The sequence below is a fragment of the Epinephelus moara genome, chromosome 11 (genome assembly GCF_006386435.1).
Source record: "Epinephelus moara isolate mb chromosome 11, YSFRI_EMoa_1.0, whole genome shotgun sequence".
Lineage (NCBI taxonomy): Eukaryota > Metazoa > Chordata > Actinopteri > Perciformes > Serranidae > Epinephelus > Epinephelus moara.
This window is the reverse complement of record NC_065516.1, coordinates 19,749,117-19,769,304: the sequence shown is the minus strand read 5'-3', so window position 1 is coordinate 19,769,304 and position 20,188 is coordinate 19,749,117. Positions and strand designations below refer to the sequence as shown.

At 40.5% G+C, this 20,188-nt stretch overlaps 3 protein-coding genes across 3 annotated transcripts in view; all 3 read right to left on the bottom strand.

Moving 5' to 3' along the window:
- The window catches only part of oxsr1b (oxidative stress responsive kinase 1b), a 52,671-nt gene extending 48,167 nt beyond the window's left edge, over positions 1 to 4,504 (bottom strand). The window contains exon 1 of the mRNA XM_050056673.1: positions 4,000 to 4,504. Within this exon, the coding sequence (XP_049912630.1) occupies positions 4,000 to 4,069 (70 nt within the window). The 5' untranslated portion in view covers positions 4,070 to 4,504. The remainder of the gene's footprint in view (positions 1 to 3,999) is intronic.
- Positions 4,505 to 6,119: 1,615 nt separating this feature from the next.
- myd88 (MYD88 innate immune signal transduction adaptor) lies at positions 6,120 to 11,616 on the bottom strand. The gene is made up of 5 exons (XM_050056716.1): positions 11,172 to 11,616; positions 10,667 to 10,798; positions 8,439 to 8,616; positions 7,047 to 7,138; positions 6,120 to 6,943 (listed from the first exon to the last, which is right to left on the bottom strand). Exons 1-5 carry the CDS (start codon positions 11,482 to 11,484, stop codon positions 6,789 to 6,791), a joined length of 870 nt encoding a protein of 289 aa, XP_049912673.1. The 5' UTR covers positions 11,485 to 11,616; the 3' UTR covers positions 6,120 to 6,788.
- A 133-nt stretch (positions 11,617 to 11,749) lies between these two features.
- cry-dash (cryptochrome DASH) lies at positions 11,750 to 19,792 on the bottom strand. The gene is made up of 14 exons (XM_050056715.1): positions 19,403 to 19,792; positions 18,522 to 18,694; positions 18,082 to 18,175; positions 17,854 to 17,984; positions 16,798 to 16,946; positions 16,280 to 16,368; positions 16,093 to 16,166; positions 15,901 to 15,990; positions 15,696 to 15,775; positions 15,560 to 15,619; positions 15,296 to 15,453; positions 14,984 to 15,103; positions 14,610 to 14,786; positions 11,750 to 12,467 (listed from the first exon to the last, which is right to left on the bottom strand). Exons 1-14 carry the CDS (start codon positions 19,463 to 19,465, stop codon positions 12,360 to 12,362), a joined length of 1,566 nt encoding a protein of 521 aa, XP_049912672.1. The 5' UTR covers positions 19,466 to 19,792; the 3' UTR covers positions 11,750 to 12,359.
- Positions 19,793 to 20,188: the final 396 nt, after the last annotated feature.

Sequence of the window (20,188 nt, the reverse complement as noted above, 5' to 3'; positions counted from 1 at the left end):
TTTGCAGTCCTCCTATTATGGTGCATCTGTATAAAGTCTGTTTGTTACATAATCAAGATAGCAAAACACAAAGGAATAGTAAACGGCATAATAAGCTTATCTAGGATGCAGACAAAGCAACAGCATTATACTTAATTAAAATCATTAAAGCGGCTCAAAGACCATTAAAATACCAAGAGGCAATTTAAATCTCAAGGTTTCATTAAAGAGCTGTTACTCATGAGGTGTGGACTCCAAATAAATGATACCTCACAATATTGAGCCAAAGTTTGCCTCATGAAAAAGTGAAAATATTTCACTAGGTACAGAGACAGATCAGTCACTGTTCTAGTTCATTTTTCATACCCACAAGAAAGTACATAGTATCCAGCACAATAATATCTTATCAGATTAGCTCGGCCTTGAATTAGCTTCCTAATGGAGTTGGTCACGAGCGGAGTGGCAGCAGCTCCCAGTTTGCCTTTCCTGCCCTCACCAGGCCAGTTTGTTGCCTGTCGTCAGCCGCCTTTTATTACATTTCCTCTGCATACCTGGCTGACATTCCACACATTATTCAAAGGTACAATGAGAAATGTCACACATGATATCGCAGGGTGCAGTGTAATAAAAACTAATCTGGCCCAACTTTGAAGCTGACATTAAGCTAGATAAATGTTATCCTCGGGGTTGCTCGCAACTGTTAGAAGTTTCCCGGAACATAAACATATTGAAGCTTTTTAAACCCATCAGAGGGACACGACAAGCAGCAGGGAGGAAACATGGTTGCCCGTGGATACAAACAGTGGGAGCAGAAAGTTTCCAGTCCACATTTGCCAATATGAATGATCCAAAGTTTGATCCAGAATGAGAAAGCAAGCTGTGGTGCTTTTTTTTTTTTTCCTACAGGCTCTGTCCAGTATGATCCAATGCTCAGTGCGGTGAAATGAATGGGTGTGAACTGTGTAATAACAAGTCCTCTTCCCCTGGGGAAGTTACCAAAACAATAGCTCTGCTGGGCATGCTGGGTATGCAGGGCCATCCTCCGAACACCAACCTTCCAGCTGAGCAGAAGAGCTGGAGGCAACATCTTACACTGTCTCCCCAACAGTAGTTTCTGTTAGAGGTGAGTTGGGGTCTGGGAGCTTGTTGTAGTAGTTTAGCTCGGCGAAAGGTTACCTGTTGAAGTTTTAAATACTGCAAGTAGAGCTAATCAGTCGATCTAATGATGAGTCCATCAAGAGAGAAATAATCGGCAACTATTTTGATAAACAATAGTTTATAGTTATGGTCGTTATTTGAAGTAAAATGTCAAATATGTCCTGTTTTCAGCTTCCTTTTGTCATATGTGATAAAAAACCTTGTGTGGCTTTTGTGTTTTTAATACATCTTATATATGGACTTCTTGCACTGAGGGCCTTAAATCACAACTTAATACAAGTGTGTGAACATACTGTGCCAACATGCTGTATTTTGGTGGGATATTAACTGACTGTGAGAAAAACTATCACATTAAAACCTACTATTTTATTCAATTGTTGATGCCATAAGCAGTTAAAACATCAGTACCACTGCAAGTAATGACAGAGAAACACAATCAGAGAAAGATCTAAATTAAAAAGCCTATTTATATTAACTTCCTCATACAAACAGTAGCGGAATTAGTCGTAATTTAAAGCACTCAATACAGCATTTGTGTTTACCCACCCTCCTCCCCAAACACACACTCCAAAACACCAACACAGCCCACCCCTGACTGTTGTGCAACCTCGAGAATACGCCATCCAAACATTGACCACACTGCTGGCTTTGCAGCTCAAGCAATTTCTCCCTATTGAAGCTTCTATCTTAGGGTTGTTTCAAAGTAGTTCAATTCTCTGCTGCGATTTAGGAGGGCATATATGTTTTGGGAAAACGTGATGGCAAATGTCAAGATGGTAACCTGAGGAAAACGATGTCAGGAAGAGACTCTGATTCAGTGCAGTCCCCAGTCTACACAACAGCTACAGCTCTACAGTATCTTCATTTAGAGTAAAAGCCAATAACTCCTCATCATCTAAACAAGTAATTGGAAGAAACCAATCACTGATATAGAAGGAGGCCTGAAAGAGAAAACTGCAACAACTTAGACCTAAAGCTCAGAAGGTGATCAAGCAAAGACTCTAAGCACAGAGAGAGAGAACTCCACAGGACTGTTTGCAAGGTTTAATATGAACAGACACAGATGCCAAACAGGAGGAGTTTTCTTGTTCAACTTGTGTTCACGAGGAGCCTGGGAACACAACCTCACACAGAGGGTTCGGCTAATTTAGATGATATACAAGGTTGACGGACTGCTTCAGATTTAAAGCACAACTGGTAATCAGTTTTCAGCAATTTATAAAACAAGGGGAAGAGGCCGGGCTGAGTGCACAATTCATTTCCACGGCTAAATTGATAATCATAACCCCTTACCCTCAGCATGCCGCAGCCAGAGCTTGAAATAGCCTGACCAGCTTCAAACCTATACTGACAACTTGTGTCAAACACTGAGTCGGAAAACGCCACAGAATTGGTTTCTATACAAGAGGGGCTTTATAAATTGCAGGGCGTTATCTTGTACGGTGCTCCAGATCAAATTTTCCAAGAAACTGAAAATGTAGAAATGGTTTAAAGTTAAATCCAGGACTTTTAAAAAATATACAAAATGGTTAATTAAGGGCCTGCAGAATGGACCCTCTATAAACACACAGATTCCCTGTAGAGGAAGCCAGCACTACTTAGGTAAAGTAAACCAGAGGCACAAACTAGCTGATTTGAGAGGACAATACTTTACTTATGTGTTACACACTCCTTCTTATTCTCCTCCTTGCTCCGAAACAAAGTCGGCCAAAGGTAGAACAGGGTCAGGTCTTTACGGGGTGGCAACATTTCAGGGCCTCAACAGTAAAGCTGTCATTCCTCAGACCTGCCAACCTGTAAGCCATCCTGAGGACTGGCTGAGGGCTTGACACTGCAAAGGAAAGGTGTTATACCTCCTGTCACACTGGAGGAAATGTGGCCATGCAAACAAAGCAATCATTGTGCAAAAACTAACATGGTTGGAGGTTCAGCGCAGACTGGTTTGAATTAAGTATTACTGATGATGTTACTCAGCAAATTATCAAATGACTTTTCCCATTTTCTGCGAGGGACGTGGGTAGAAGCCATTTAATACTGATTAATCCTCTCCAAAGAGCTCTCGCATAACTGGATTAATTCAGGCAGTAAATTGCCCAAAACAATACCCTACTCTGGGAAGGACCGTGAGGTATAATCTCTGGACTCTGCATTGGCAACACTAGTGTTTTGGAAAAAGTTCTGTACTTGAATATCCAGTGTATTTTAATGGGAATGGGTGTGAACACAGGGACAGTATAAAAGTTTATCACCTACAGTAACGTTACGTAGCTGATACTTTGCTTTAGCATTTGCAATGTAACTAATGTGTTCCCCAAATGAAAATATAACGCTGTAAATGTGTTATATGTAATGTCACTTCTGCTTTAAAGCTACCCAGCAGGTTGGGTTCAGTCTGATATACCAAAGCTGGCAAATGTAAATGAGATATAGTGAATATTATTAAAATTTAATAGATACGACGCCCTCTATCCAGATTGTATAAGAAATTGTTAAGCTAGCTGTTCACATAAATAACCGACTTCTTAATGAAAGCATGTATTTCCAGCAAATAGTCAGTGCCTGACTAGACTAACGTTATAACGCTCGTTTACGACTTCGGCATAGCCCCAGCGGACGGGGTAACCGCTCTCACTGGAAACATTCCACTGACTCACAAACACCGCCCGGCTAGGATTGCCAAGTTGCCAAAAGGATGAAGTTAACCGAGCTCCAGGGAAAGAAGATGCCTTCTGCTCGCTTTACACTTGGAAGATATTAGCTAGCCGTGATAAGCCCCCTTTTTACGAAGCTAGCCGCAGAATCTCTCAGACTGTCGGTTAACACATAACGTTACGTGAAGCTAACAAGCTAAGGATCACATACCAATCACCTCGTGTAGCTCATAATCATCTTTGTTGATGGACCAGGGTTGCGAGCTCAGGTCCTCCGACATGGCTGAGGAGTGTGCTGAGGCCGTGCTATCTGTAGAAAGGTCGTGAATCCAAAGACTGTGCGTAAAAAGAAGTCAAAGTAATCCAAACAGGACTAACAAGGGCGACACTTCCCCTTCTTTGCGAATCCTGCAGCACTCCTGTCATTCCCAAAGTTTGACACGAGCGTAGCAGCCCCGCCTACCGCATTCCTACTGAGCTAATGTGGACCTTCGCGGCGGACATGTTGAGTGTGGGCCGTTAGACCGCACTGTGCTCCGGACTCACTGTAGTTACTGAAGACGCAGGGGTGGCGGTTTAAAACGTCAGCTACACACAACCTTTAGCTTTATATCTTTTACACATAATTATTTGTCTGAATTTTACTTTCTGGGTAAAACAAGCACTGCAGGAAATAATATTAGATAAAACGTGCCGAAAGGAAATGAGCCGTTAACCGTTCCGCCACACTTTTAATGGCGGGCTGTTGAAACAACATCCTACTCCTTTTATGCCCGGAGTCAGGCCTTGCAGGCATTCCTTCTTCTCACACTGCAACCGTAAATAAATAAATAAACAAATAATTTTGTTAAAATGTAATTATTAAAAGATTATGAATAATAATAAGAAAAACTGCATTGATATTACACATAAAAAAATATAAATTAATAAATTAGCTAACTGTTGTGGCAAGCCCTTTTAGCTTGGCTATTGTCAATAAAAACAATTTTACCATATAAAAACAATTGATATAAAAACAATTTTAGTTGCCCCGTTATCTAGAATAATAAGGATTATATACAAAAATAAATCACTGTTTTATTTCTCATGGTTTGATTATGAAATGTTGTTGGTAAACAAAAATGATATGTTACTGTCATATTAAAAATAAAAAAATTCACCCTCCTTAAAGCTACAAATATTTTTACTTGAGCCTCCCTAAGTGACCAGCCTTCCCACCACCATAAATTCTTGTGATTTTTAAAACTTTCCCTTTTGGTCTAATGATTTTGGGTGATTTACAGTGGAGGAAAGCTTGTTCTATTTTTGTTTGTTTTTTTTAAATATTGTATTGATAATGAAGTAAAAAAAAAAAAAGTATCCTTTAAAATGTTAGATTGAATTTACCCAGCTGTGATTTTTTTTGGGAAAGATTTAGCTAAATATAGATTTAATATGCTTTTGTAATTCAGATTGAGACACAATGTTTCATTTATTCTTTCACTATGATCATTCAGTTGTATTTTGGACAGATGTGCAATACTTTATAGATAGGACAATTGACACTAATGTACATTTTAATGTGTTTGATGTGACGTTATATTTTGTGTTCTATAGGGTGGATAGAAATATTACCGGTATTATTCAGCTTCTGGTCATTTTTAGTAAATTCCATCTCCACAAATCGAAATGGTCTGACTCTGCTTTAATCAGTTTATTGTTGAACTCAAACAGTAAGGCACCTCACAAAGAGATGAAAACAAGAATAAAAAAGCCATTAAGACTTTCAGTATTTTAAAGGAAGTACACACTGAATTGTCAATTAACTAATTGTGAAAGGACTATTAATACCTCTGGCATGCTGTTGTTTCCTTGTATGAAAATGGTTGTATAGTTGTATAATGGTTGTATATATTTTTGAAGAAAAAATATATACACATATTTCTGTGCTAACATCAGCACGTAGCACCATCAAAAACAGTTTCATTTATGGATCACATTAAGGTATTTAATGGGCTGTGAAGTGCTGCCTGACACGCAATACTCAGGGAACATAATCACTCACAACTAGATTGTGTGAAAAGGGGCGTGTCGCTCCAGGAACATCCTGCTCTCTGATTGGACAGCACCGCAAATGCTACTCTGTGATTGGATGCTCATTTAACTGTGCACTGAGCCATAACAGTTCCTCTTTGCAGCATTCAATTAGTGACACCTCTGTTGGTTAATTTCATAACATGCAGGACTTTGCACAAACGCGACACACTCTGGACAACACCTGAACATACATTTACTATACTATACATTTCATGACTGTACAAATCCTTTTTTAAATAAAAATAAAACTGCACATGACAAATGTGTTAAAATTTATTTTGAGAAAATAAAATACAGACCATTTATCCAAGGTAGAATTAATTCACTTTATAAAACAGCTCTAAAAAAGACCACATCAAAAGTACAAAATCATATATAAAGACATTGTGGTGACAGACAGAGAAAGTGACAGAGAAAGGCAGTCAGTAAAAAATTAACAAGTGGAATAATCACAACATCTCTTCCTCTTCAGCTCCAATCTCTTGTAGAAGTTGACTCACAAGAGGAAGTGGCCAGCACAAGAAAAAAACACCACAGAACCTTCACTGAGCATTTGGTAAATGCTGCCCCGAATACAAACACATCCTCCTCTGCAATATACCTCACATAAATACAAAACAGCGCCAGGCACAACTTGTGTTATTCTTGTTTTGACATAATAATGGCTGTGTAAAGTGAGAACTTTGCTGATATCTTTGTGCAGCTTGACTTTCATAGTGACAATATACAAATCAAGAAACACATACAGAAGCACTATAATATATACTGTATACACACAGTAACTGATGAGTGCAGTCAGAAGCCAGCAGGATGTAGATCACAAGCAACAGCACTTCAACCTGTGATGTTTGGCCATCGTCCAAAATCCCCTTTGATGGAATAAAAAGGCACGTTTAAAAACTCCATTAACTGCCTGGTCCTTGGTTACGGCAGCGAGAGCGCCTTGGCCAGCCGTACCCAGAACCAGCTCTGTGTCAAAGGCTTGGTGTAGTCGCATATGGTGAGGAAGCGCAAGATGCTGGGGAACGGCTTTGTCATTGGCTTGTACTTCACTGGAATAAGCCGTTTATTTCGAGCTCCTGAAACAGCACAGAGAATAAAAAGGTAAGCTACGTGCATGCGCCAGCATTACGGCGGAAAAAGAATGATAGAGCTGTTTTACATGACAAAAATGTTGCTTACCGGGACAGAGGCTGAGAGCAAACTTGGTCTGAAAGTCACAGGCGTCGCTGTCGAGGTATTCATCAGAAACCACCACCACCATCCGCTTACACCTGCACACAAGGTCACATGTCATAGTTAGGGAGATTTTCAGACAAAGAACGCAGATATCTTGCTCTCGGCCTGCTTTTTAGATCTTAATTTAAAATGAAACCGTTAATAACAAGGTTAAGCTTTCTGCCACAACTGAACCTTTCATGTCTTTTCTCTCTATGTTCTCATACAGTCTATTAGAATATATTTGTTAACTGTTAATCAACAGCAGGCCTGGTTCACATCCTGTGCCTACATACATTAGTCTGTGCTGCACCAGAATACAGTTACTGTACTGTTATGCTACTGCTGCAGTATTTTACAGCTTTATCATGCACATAACTGCACATATTTCTTTAAGGTCACTTTTATTTTATTCTTGTTTATTCTATTAAGGTATATATTGTAGTTAAATGTCACACTTACAGCCTCAGCACAGAGGCAATATATATTTTATTTTTTAATATTTTTATATCTTTAGTAGTGTAACACTGTAACATAATGCACATTCTATTTTTTATTTCTTATAATTCTCTAGTCTTTGCATCTGAATAACTACAACAAAACACAATTTCCCCCAGTCTCAGTCATGAGGGGAAAAATATTTAAGTTAGATGACTCATACTGCTGAAATGGAAGGAACAATTTACTCCAACCTTTAAGTTCAAGATTAAAGACCTTACAAACCATCTGACTTTAGAGATAATTAGCTATTCAACAAGAGGGCGTGCTCAGAAATTTTATGTTACCTGGCAACCCTTTTTAACCAGTATAAAAAAATATGCACACCACTGATATTGCAGTCTTATGAAGTGACCCTATAATAGATAGTACTTACTACTCATCTTTAAATTTATTTATTTCTTATTTTAATTATACATATTTTTCATTTTATTATTATATTTTTATCATTTTAATTTATTATTTAAATGTTATTTTAATTGTCTGTTGCACTTTTTACATTTATTGTGTGTCTCAACTATGATTTTTGTCACAATTAATTTATTTACATGTACTTGTAACTGTTTATGCAGTTGATTCTGTCTGATTGGTGAATGGTATAGTGAGGATGGGGCTCTGTTGGGGGGTATATTGTATTTTTCCTGTTGTATCTGTGATTTAGTGCATTTTGTATGACTTAAAATACCAATAAAAAGACTGAAAAAATAAATAAATAAAAACAGAGTTCGTGTGCATTCCCACAATACCTGAAAAGCACAGGGTCATGCAAAGTGTGCATGCTCTGGCTGCCATGTTTGTTCTTACAGGCCAAAGCAACAGAATAGACCCGGACATGATTAACACGTGTCGATATCCCACCTCTTCTCAATGAGTTCACTCGTGATGGTCCACACACAGGAGCCCGGGAGGACGTCTCTGTCGAACACACACAGCTTCAGCCTGCACTCCGTCTGCTCCAGCTCGCGGATCATCTCGTGGACAAACTCGAAGTCGCTCTGGCAGTAGCAGATGAAGGCATCAAACAGCTCAGGGGCACCTGGATTCAGTTAGATTCAATTCAATAACTTTATTTATCCCTACAAAGCCACTATTGCATAACTGCATGCGACCCAGAACAAAATATACACACAATAAACTTGGGGGGGGGGGGGGTAGTGTTCATCAGAAGTGAAATATATTCCACAGAAGCAAAACATGGGCGTGATAAGGAAACTGCAAGACTGTGCACAGGAATGGTACAGCAGTACAGCCTTGAGCGATTAGAGCTTTAGATAACTTGTCAGATTAGGAGGCGAGATGGAGCTTTTCCTGTGCGATGCCTTACCACAGAAAATGCTGCGATCATTATCTCATGTCTGACTTGAGCAAATGCTAATATAATGTAACCGCACTACAAAGTAGCACAGTCATAATATTTTTGCCACCACATGACAGTTAGGGGGTATGTCCGCTGAACATGACAGGTAGCATGGAAAAAGTTAAAGAACAGTAAAAGCTTTTGATTGTTGGTAACCTTAAAATAAGTATTTCTAATTACTGAAGCTTTCTGTTATCACTCATTTCATCCGATATGCATTTATGCAAACTTATAATCTGTTCTCTTGGTGTTGAACAGACGACAGCTGTGCACTCGCCCTCTAACAAGTCAGGCGCAATATATGTACACCAACTTTTAGCTCATAAATTAATCATAACATGCATTTCAGCTTGTTTATTCAAATACAAGAGCTCAAAGTGCAGCGTAACACACTGTATGTGATTTGTTACTTTAAGTATCAATAGTTGGAGCTGTATTAAACATTCAGAGCAGATCTAATGTTTCAGAGTCTGACTGTCTGCACACGGTTCTCAACATGGAGGTGGTTGAGCCGGTGGCTAGCAACTAACGGTGCTAACAGCGCCAACAGCATTAAAAACAGCAACAGTGCTGACAAGTAATCACAAAGCTCGCTATCCACTATCTGGCTTGCCGTAGTGGAGTGAAGCGTGTCTCTGGTCTGTTCTACAAGCAAAGAGACCCACGGTGTGTTCAAGGACTTTCTGGAGAACTTGATACGTGATGCTATCACCTAACCACACCAGGCACATTAAGAGGAAGACCGATACAACTGAGGATGTGGTGTATGCTCTGAAGAGGCAGGTACATATTGTACGGCTTCAGTGAATAAATAGATCTGTTGGTGATTAATATCACACAATCTGGTCTGCATAACACAAGTTCATACTTGCGTTGTCTTGGAAACATATCATATAGGTCACAAAATAGGAGGCTACTGAAAATGCTACGGATGATATTATTAATTGTGTGGCATATTTCCCCACTGAGCTCAACATGATACCAAAAAAACGTTACGGCTACCATAAACAATAGGTGCTTTGCTTTGATATCAGTGTTAACCGCCACATGAATGCAATGCAGAGCGGCGGCGATTAACTAGCCACTGGGATACACACACAAGGACTCACATGTGCTAACATGCACGCACCACTGGACCGTCTACCTCAACAACAAACAGAGACGCTCAGGTTACAGCACACACAGAGGTAGCGTGACTTTATTATCTGCTCAGGATGCTGTTACTTCACTATATCTTTACATAGCAAATAGTTTTGGCTGCTGTATTAATGCTCTGAGTGTCATATACAGCTCCTTTAAAGTACTTATCATGCAAAGTGACCTTATTCAGAACATTAAATTGTGTGTTTGCACCGTGGTTAGCAATGTTGCCTCACAACAAGAGGGTTTCTGGTTGGGGGAGCCCTCTGTGTGGAGTTGGCATGTCTCCCCTGTGTCAGTGTGGGTTTACTGTGGGTACTCTGGCTTCCTCCCTCCAAAGATATGTAGGTTAACTGGTGACTCTTTATTACAGGTGCTTTAACATGTCTTTATCCGCTGTAAGGGTCCAAGGACAGAGGGATGTCGTATGCTGTAAAGCCCTCTGAGGCAAACTATGATTTGTGATATTGGGATTTATAAATAAAATTAAATTTAAGTGATGCAATAATGCTGGACTGCAAGTTTTGTTTGGATTTTCTTTTTTTGTGATGATAATGGAAACAAAAATAAAACTTAAACAAACACTGACCCTCGGGGTCGTCCTCCAGGGTGATACCGAACCTCTCTGGGGTGCGAGGGAGGCAGCTGTCCACCTCTGGGACCTGAAGTGGGGGCTCGGCCTTCTTCTTCTGATTGTCAAGATACTTCTTGACATTCTCATCTGATGACAACACGCACACACACACACACACACACACACACACACACATTGGTCACATAACACAAGTTTGCATACAGTCAGTGGAGGGAGATGTTACAGGAAGTGGACTGAATCATTTGGAAAAGTACTATGAGTACACATTTAGCTGTAAAGCCCATTACATATATTGAAGCAGATATTCCTTCACACAGTAAACTCCTAAATATGTGTTATACTTTTTGCAATGAGGGAATTCAGGCATGTGAATCACCTCCTGGAGTTCACAGGGACTGGGCAGGCGATAAAACAGGCTTAGGCTACACATATTGTCATACTGTGCACTTATACTAGGAGATAAGCATTTAAAAACACGTCCTTAAGGACACACACGCACCTATCAGAGGACGCAGATCCTCCACTATGTCTTTCCTCTCCACTTCGTCTGACAGTATCGACAACAGCTTCCCCACCGTGGCGTCCGAGCAGCGGGCCTGCCAGTCCTCCAGCACCGCCTTGGTGGGGTTTACACACGACTCATAGTTCTTTATCTCCAGGTAAGTGAAGCCCATGGCCTCCGCTACAGCCATCCAGTCCGGGGCCACAGTGCTCCTGGGGTTAAGGTACAGTCCCAGCTGTTTCCTCACGCGCACATTCAGGGCGACGATAGGAACCGTCCACAAGTCCACTTCTGGGTCCTTACACGCCATGTTGGAGAGTTTCCGGAGACGACAGAGAGTTAAACATACAAAAACATTACAGCGAAAGTCTGCGTGACTTTTGACTACTGAGTTGTCCCACACTTCACTTGGTAACAGAACAAGGAAGTGATGCAAAATCCAGCGGCTACGTCACACGGAGGAGGAGGGTTGTCTTCACTGTTTACCTCCTCACACCAGCCACATTAGTGCACTGCCACAAAACTACAGGTACTATTTTACTGGTATTAACGCTTTGCTGACCAGAAACGAAACCATTTTTTAGACATATGTGACTATCTTGCAGCAGTTGGCACCACAAGAAAATATTGGTGGAAAAAAGAGTTGGTTAATAATGTGTTTCTGTTCTCCTTTCATATCCAGATTCATAACTGCTCTGGCAAGCTCAGCTCGAATCCCTTCCTCTGACAGTATAATAAATAACTGAAATCACGATGTCAAGTGTTTTTAATTTAATGCATTACATAACAAAAATCACACAACAAAAACTCAAACACAAAAAAAACCCCTATGAAAATGTATAAAAGGCAAAAATGTCTATCTGCAGCTACAGATCCACAGCACTAAAACTGAAAACCACAGTGTGGCTTTCACAGTAGCTGCAGTCTGACAGGAAACCAGCCCATAAAAGGTGCTTCACAAGGCGGATACATTTCGAGAACTGATGGCACGCATGTACATCAGACTATTTCAAATATTCAAGCAAAAGTAAGAACATCCATTTCCTCAAATCCTCATCGGGCAACTTCCCTCAATCAGTACGTCAGTGCACAACACAGATTTTACAGCAACAGTCTGAGTTTGCATCACTGGAGCGTCCATCCTCTGAGCCTCTGTCCTCATGTTTGATGGCCTCAAAGCAAACACTACAGGTTTTTGCTTCTGGAGAAATAGAAGTCGATGCCTCTGTCCCGGTGTTGTTTGGGAGTGTGAGACGGGCCCTTCCTTCCTCTGGGTGAAGGTCCTGCGCCACTCTGGGAATTAAAGGAATCAAACATTTACTGTGATTTTGCAAAATAAAACAGTGAGGCAACTTTTTTCATTTAGAGTAGAATAAGAACAATAAAGCTGGGGTAGGCAGTTTTTGTAAAGGGTAAACATATAAGCAACAGAATTTAAAAATACACCCTCCACTCGGGATGCACGATATATCGAGCAGCTAAATTATGTAACATTAAATAGCACCAGACTGCTTTCATTGACTTAACAAGGGCAGCATCTACGCACCTGACACAGTGTGTGGTGGTACATGTAGCTTTAAACTAGGTGTGCTGCCAATTAACAGAAGAAGAAGAACAACTGCAGCATGCTGTCTAGAGGGCAAAACATGTTGCGGTGTGGACATCTTTCACAATTCCAGAGGAAAACAACAGGATTGCGCCAAGGGTCTGATCTCCGACTGTGCAACACAGGTTAGACGCAACGCTGAAGGACTGTCTCCAGCGTGTTAGCATGAGCTAATTAGCAGCAGAGGCTAACATCCAACACCAAGTTTTTTAATGGCTCGACTGTCGTTTAACTTATTAATAACCGATAGACATGTGATGCTACGGTTAGCGATTATTTGTATTGTGCGAGACACAGCCACTTGTTTGAGTGTTAAGTGTTGAGTGAGGTAAATCAATAGTGCATTGCTGTTCTACTTGGTAGTTGTAGTCTATCATGGAACGGTGAGACCTGCCAATGTTCATATGAGTCAGCTGTCAGTGTTTGTCTCTCTCTCTGTTTATCAGACCACAAATGTGACAGGAGGGGGGGCGGGCAGAAGCTTCAGGGATGGACCTTCGGATTGGCAGCTGTAGTGGCTTGAAATCAGCAGTTATAGTGGGCCATCATGCAGCAGCACTGGATCTAACCCTCCATGGGCAAACTGTGTAAGGGCAGCAACAGAGTGGGAAAGCCAGAGCTGTCCATTCCCCAGATGCCACCTGAATTCAAGTTGCTGCAGCTGCTGACTGAGGATCCGTCTCAGGAGCTGCTGCCTGCTCTCCTCCCGGCGAGCTGGTCTGTAGCAGCAGGGACTGAGGCAGAGGACATGCTGTGATTTGTATTAGCAACATTTTCTCTCCATCTCTGAAACGCTTTGCTGATATTGACACATATTTTGGTCCGTGTATTACCAGACTCTCTTTCTGATTAGTCCATCTTTCCTTTTTCAGGTTTCTTTGCAGTGTAGGCAGTTATTGCCAATTGAAATAGCAACTTCCACTGCAGGATTCTCCTCCACTGCATCAGGCTTTGACCATCTGAAGAAACGTGCACATGCATCTGCATTTGTGGAACAGTCAATAGGAAACACTCTCTTTGAAACGACCTGTGATTGGCCAAAGTCTCCTGTCACGAGCTAGATTTTCTAAAGCCTGAAAACAGAGCCAGTGATCTCCCGGACAACTTGAATTACATAATGCTCAAAGTTCTTTGGGGGAAATTTTGCCCACTGATGCCAAAATAAAACTGCTGACCACAGCTTTAAGTGCTCTTGTTTGCCAGTGGTACAATGAGTATTAAAATCCTTTACTTTAGCAGACGTGCCGATACTTTACTGTAAAAATGTCCATTACAAGTTAAAGTCCAGCATTCAAATTCAGACCTTATTAAAGTTAAAGAAGTATTATCTGCAAAATATACTTTAAGCATCAAATGTAAACGTACTCATTCTGCAGAAAAGCAGCTAATGTACAGTATCATTAGACTGTCGACTGATTCATCAATGTGTCATTTATCATTTAGGGATCCTTCCAAAAGGTCACAAGATAAATCTGAGGGGTCATGACCTTTTTAGACATTCAACAATTCTTTAAATTAAAACATTTGAGAAGTTTAACGGGGAAATCTCTTTGGTGGAACTGCCATCAACTTACCCAACCACACACACACTGATTTTTTGTAAGGGGTAGCTGTCAAGAAAGGTTTGGGAACCACTGGTTTAATATTTAACAATACTTTGTATTTTGCAGGCGTATCTTAGGTTGTTTCAGGTCAAATGTTGACCTGAAAAGTAACATGTCATTTTATCTGTTTGATAAATGTAGTGGAATAAGAAGTGCAACATATAATAGCTATCACAGCATCAGCACTAATTCATACTATCCACTTCCCTTTTCTCAAACACCCACCGGCTTCTTGTTAACGTGTCTGCTCCATTCAGGCGCCATGACGATGGGGGTGGGGTAGGTCTCACCAAGAGACACTCGAGCATGTGACAGCGAAGCAGTGCTGAGGGTCCACGGCGTGTGCACGTCAGCTCCCCTGATCCCCTGCAGCTCAGGAACCCACTGCCGCACATAGTCACCCTAAAGCAGACGCATGGTTAGGTAACCAAGTAATAAATCAATTACTTCCGTATCACAGCCTGGTTTCATCACCACTATGTAACAGCAATATTAAACACAAAGTGTGACTCAGACATTTTGTGTTGTAGTCTTATCAATGGCCAGATGAAGGTCAAAGGGAAGTGAAACTAACAGTTCATGCATCTTCCCAAACATACATTGTTGTCGTAGTCGAGGCCTTGCTTGATCATGTTGAACTTCCTGTTCTCTCTGGGGTCATTTCCTATGCCAGCGCTGTAAAGCCAGTTGCCGTAGTTGCTGCAGACATCATGGTCAATCTTTAAAGGAAAAATTTAAAATGAAGAGGATGAGGCACCTGTGAGGTTGATCATATTTCAATGAAAAGAAAAGGGCTAAGTATGTAAAGGCTAAATATTCCACACCATCTCCATTATGAAATAATATATTGCTTTATTAATTATGCCCTTAATATACACCATTTCACTTTTCAAAAGTTAAAACCCACTTACCAGAAGGGATTCAAACCACTCAGCTCCCATCCTCCAGTCTAGGCCCAGGTCCTTGGTGAGGAAGCTAGCAACATTTTGCCGCCCCCTGTTGGACATGAAGCCTGTCAGAGCCAGCTCTCTCATGTTGGCGTCCACGAAGGGCACTCCTGTCCGTCCCTCTGTGATTACAAATCATACATATTTGCACATACTGATACACACACCTTTTAAATTTACTTTTATGAGAGAATATTTATCGAACAATGAGGAAGAAATGGTGCAAACCTTTCCACGCATCGAAAAGCTTCCTGTCCTTTTTCCATGGGATGGATTTGTCTTGAAGTCCTGAGATAAAATCACCATGAGTTTACATTCATTAATATTGTGTAAAAAATTAGTTGAAGACTTGAGCTTATTTTACCTTTGATCTGAAACAGTCTGTTTCCATACTTGGCGCCTACAAACTTGAAGTAATCCCTCCACAAAAGCTCAAAAATGACCCTGAAAGACAGAAACATTTGTGTTATTTGTGACTAAATAGTTGTCTATGATAGAATAAATGTTATTTCTATTGTTTTGTATCTCACTCATCGAAGTATTCCAGTCATTTCTAACTCCAGACTCACCAGTATGTGCTCTGATTGGCTGTCCGCTCCCTCTCATACTGCTGGATCTGATGATAAATATACCTGGGTGAAATGCAACCCATTGCCAGCCTGCAGAATACCAGGAGGACCATTAGTGATGTATTTATAGGATTGGAACATCAAACTGTAGTAAGCATTCAGCAGTGGAGGAAATGACACAGTAACACTCACCAGGGTGCAAATTTAGTGGAATAATCCGCACCAATCAATCCATTACGAGTCTCCTTGTAAGCTGCAACAGCATTCTGCAAACAGACAACATATATTCATTACACCTAGAAGATAATCCATCACCATGAGTTTCCTTTGCCATTTTATAAGCAGTTACTAGTGATGTTTGTGATGAAGTTGTACTCACAGTGTCCCAGAAATAATGTTTGAGTCTAGCAAGAGCTTGACTTTCACCACCACTGCAGGGGAAGGCTGAGCGAGGATCAACCGCAGGCTCTAGAAAAATAAAACAAGAGAAGCATTTCAGCATCCGACTGATCTCATATGTGTTAAACACTCCCTGATGTGCATTAAGACACAAAGAATCGTAAAAGCTTAATCATATACATGGAAATTGAGCCAGTGTGCTGCTGCTGCTGGCAGTAAATCTGGGCTCAGCAGTCTGCCTATTGAATTCTGAAAGTAGCAGCAGTGTGGATTTCCTTAATAGAGGCGCCGCATAAAATGAGCAATTTGTGCTTCCTTATTGCCAGCAGCATGTAAAGACATTTACACAAAAGTCAATTTAATAAGCGCATAAAATAAATGTACAGGAATTTGTCTCGGTGATACTGAGAGACATTTCAGCAATTTTGCAGAACGCAAAGACACAAAGGGAGAATAAAACAGTTTGGATTGAGCAGATAAAACATTAGGATCATTTACCTGTCTGTTGCAGGTCCTCTGCTGTAGGAATGGCTCCTTCCTCCAGCCCTGCAGGGAGAGGCTTTAGCTGCTCAGGAGTTGGGAACAGAGGCCTCACCCTGCTCTGGGTCTCCACTGCCTTCCTGAACTGAGTGTACACATCAGGCAGCCTAACAGACCAGGAAGAATGTTACTAGATATTCTAATAACTTAACCCTTCTTAAAGGTCCCGTCTGTAAGATTTAGGGGGATTTAGTGGCATCTAGTGGTGAGGATTGCCAATTGCAACCAGTTGAAACCTCTCCTAGTTAGAATTCCTTCAGTTTTCATTGTTCAGGTTTTTACGAGGAGCCAAATTTTCCTCTTTCTGTAAATGACCCCAATGTCCAGTAGTTGACATGTTAAATTTGTATTTATGTTGCCTTTATTATGTTATTTCCAGTGAACAAGGAAGTACTTATTTTGCAGAGACAGTAAACAAAGAGGTTAAAGACATAACTTGACAACAGGTAAACAGTGCAGTAACTTTAAGTCGGAGATAAACAACATGGACAATAAATAAGTAATAAGGACGAACGGAAAGAGTTTAGCGCCAGTCGAGAGGGCAACAAAGTATTAACTGCATTTATTTGTGTCTAATTGTTTAATAATTTAGAGTTTTTGGTATAATTGCTAACTTCCTGAGCTAAGTTTCGTGCATTGTTTTGTCTTCCGTTTGGTTAATTTCTGTTCAGCTCTAACGTAGGTCCATGGAGTTAATTGAGAACGAATTAAACTGCATTAGACCATCAGTCCAGATTTGTATCGTTTCGACTGGGACACTACACTTTCTCTCAAAAACAAACAGATCTGGGCTCTCATTTATAGACACTGCATATGCACAAAACGAGGCCTGAAAGAGGCGTACGCCACTTCCCACAGAAAGTTGTGATCTATAAAAAATATTCCTTTTATGTCAATACATCCCCCTGAATCCTACACACTGGACCTTTACTTTACATCGCTCATAAAAATGTAAGAATCTAAAACAAGCAGAACCTGAATGCTTTGTCCCACACAAGCCATATTCTCTCTCACCTGGATATGTGGTGAAATGGAATATCCTCTCTGTGGTACAGCGTAGACCCCCAGCAGGTGTGAACTTTGACCTTCATCTGTGCACAAACACCCCTCACTCGTTTTTCGACATTCAGTTCTTCTGAAGTTACCTGGGGCACGAGCACACGAGGGAAAGACTGTCAGAATCAACAGACCATGCAATAAAGTCATGATACTTACAGCAAGAGGAAGACTGTTAAAATCTACCTCTTCATGGAAAGCCACGCTGCTGACAGAGCCCAGCTGCTTGATGAGGTCAGCAACTACCTCCTCTGGCTTACCCTGTCTCACCACGAGGTTACTGTCACACATAAAAACAAACACACACACACAAAATAGGTCCCGGTTAATACCATGCCAGGCAAGCTGCATCCTGGGTAAAAAGGTAGTAACTTGCCCCACGCTGACCTGTAAAAACAGCGTGTGCAGCACCCATGTTAGCATAAACATAACCCTCTATAAACTCAGGTGTTTCCTGAGTCTGTTACATCTGTATTATTCCTAGAAAGCTGGGGACAAGGTCTGCACAAGTGTCACAGCACACATTCACATTCAGTGCTGAACTGTGGAGAAAGTCAGTGTTAAATGAAGCAGTGGAATTGAGGTCATACACAGAAAGACTAGCCAGCAAACAGTGGTTTAGTTACCTGCCCTTGTTGAGCAATGTGTTTCTGAGGTCCCTGATACTCTCCAGTAAGAAGCGCAGACGGAAAGGCCCAGTCTTTGGTAGGTTATAGTTGTACGTCCCCACATAATGTCTGGGGTCGAAGCAGTACAGTGGGACAATGTGCTCTGCATTTCTTTGAGCCCAATGGAAAAGCTGCATGTGAATAAAACAAAATAAGGGTTATATAATCATCTTTTAGGAAAATTTATCATGACATAATTACAGTAAACACTTGAATATAAAAAAGCACATTTGATTCGATGAGAAAACTGAACTACAAATATGGCTGCTGTAAGAGCACTGCCATGGTATATAACTACAGCAAGAATTGAAAACACATAACTTAAAATTGTATTTAATTTTTCAGGTAAACTGAAAGTAAAAAGTAAGTAAAGAAAATAAAAGTAGGAAAGTAGAAGGTCAAAAAAAAATTGCCGTCTTTTACTTTTGAAAGTCCAACCGGAAGTTGACGTTACCATTCACTAGTATGGCTGACTGTTGGCCTGTAGTTTTTATTTCTTATTTTAAGCTCGACATAAATTACAACGTGGGAATAAATGATATGTGCAGTTTTTGAGACGAGTTCAAGTTTAAAGAAGAGGCTTTTATTCTCAAGGAACCAAAACCGGAAGTACCACTGGTGTTACTGCCTACGTCACAAACGTAGCTTGATGCCGGAAGCAAACAAACTACATAATATGCCAAAAATGTGCTCGTAATGGCGGTAATAAAGCACATATTACACTTTAGGCACATTACTTACAAAGAGTACGTTTAGTTTTAAGTTAAACATTTGCTCTGAAGTGAAATAACGATGAATTTAATTCAACTTTAGACTCGTAACAGCTTCTCTTAACTTACCTCATTATCGTGGAGCCGCAGGTCGTTTCTCAGTAAACATATGACTGTACGGGAGGTCGACATATTTATCGTTTTCAATAATACAGCAGTGATTCACTACTGTATCGCAGATACACAGACAGACTCAGAGCAGCGTCCTCCGGTGATGGTCGGTCTTCGGTGTTGCTGCTCGTGCACAGTGAGTCCGTCACGTTTCCAGACACGACGTTACAAAACACCAGGTTTTATAAGGTGGTTGTACAACAGCTGCATCGCCTCAAGATAAAGCTTATACAGTTTATACCAACACGATTACTCCTGATTCGGTGCTTTTAAAAAGAAAAAGACAAAGTAAAAGGGCAATGATGTTTATCCAGAAACATAAGAAAAGAGGCAAAAAACAAACTACAAAAAAAATTAAATTAAATATAAGGATACTATTCCTACTATTCGGGCATTTTGTTCTCCCAAACCTCCTCACCAAAAACACAGCCTAGATCTTTTTCCCATTTTCCTTTTGTGGATATTTTATCATAGCCAGGTAAGTTGTTGTTGATGATGCCTGTATATGTGAGATGTTAGTCCTTTGGTTGTAGTACATGCCCGATATATAGATATGTATCAAAAGTGGATTCTTCTGGGATTTCTGGGAAAATGTCTTTAGATTTTTCTTTAACCATTTGCCTTATTTGTAAGAATTAAAAAAAAAGTATGAGTAGGGAGGTTGAATTTTTCAGATAGCTGTTGGAAGCTAGCGAATACATCATTAACATAAAAAATCTGCAATTGTTTGAATATTCTTATATT

What these genes read in the sequence shown, in the direction of transcription:
- myd88 (XM_050056716.1), bottom strand. Translation starts at nt 11,484, where the DNA reads ATGGCGTGTAAGGACCCAGAAGTGGACTTGTGGACGGTTCCTATCGTC. An exon ending in AGTGAACTCATTGAGAAGAG is followed by an intron (nt 7,139 to 8,438) that starts GTGGGATATCGA and finishes CCTTGTGTGCAG; the next exon opens with GTGTAAGCGGATGGTGGTGG. An exon ending in TGCTCTCAGCCTCTGTCCCG is followed by an intron (nt 6,944 to 7,046) that starts GTAAGCAACATT and finishes GTGCTGTTTCAG; the next exon opens with GAGCTCGAAATAAACGGCTT.
- cry-dash (XM_050056715.1), bottom strand. Translation starts at nt 19,465, where the DNA reads ATGTCGACCTCCCGTACAGTCATATGTTTACTGAGAAACGACCTGCGG. An exon ending in GCCAATCAGAGCACATACTG is followed by an intron (nt 15,776 to 15,900) that starts GTGAGTCTGGAG and finishes TCTGTCTTTCAG; the next exon opens with GGTCATTTTTGAGCTTTTGT. An exon ending in GACACGTTAACAAGAAGCCG is followed by an intron (nt 12,468 to 14,609) that starts GTGGGTGTTTGA and finishes TTTAATTCCCAG; the next exon opens with AGTGGCGCAGGACCTTCACC.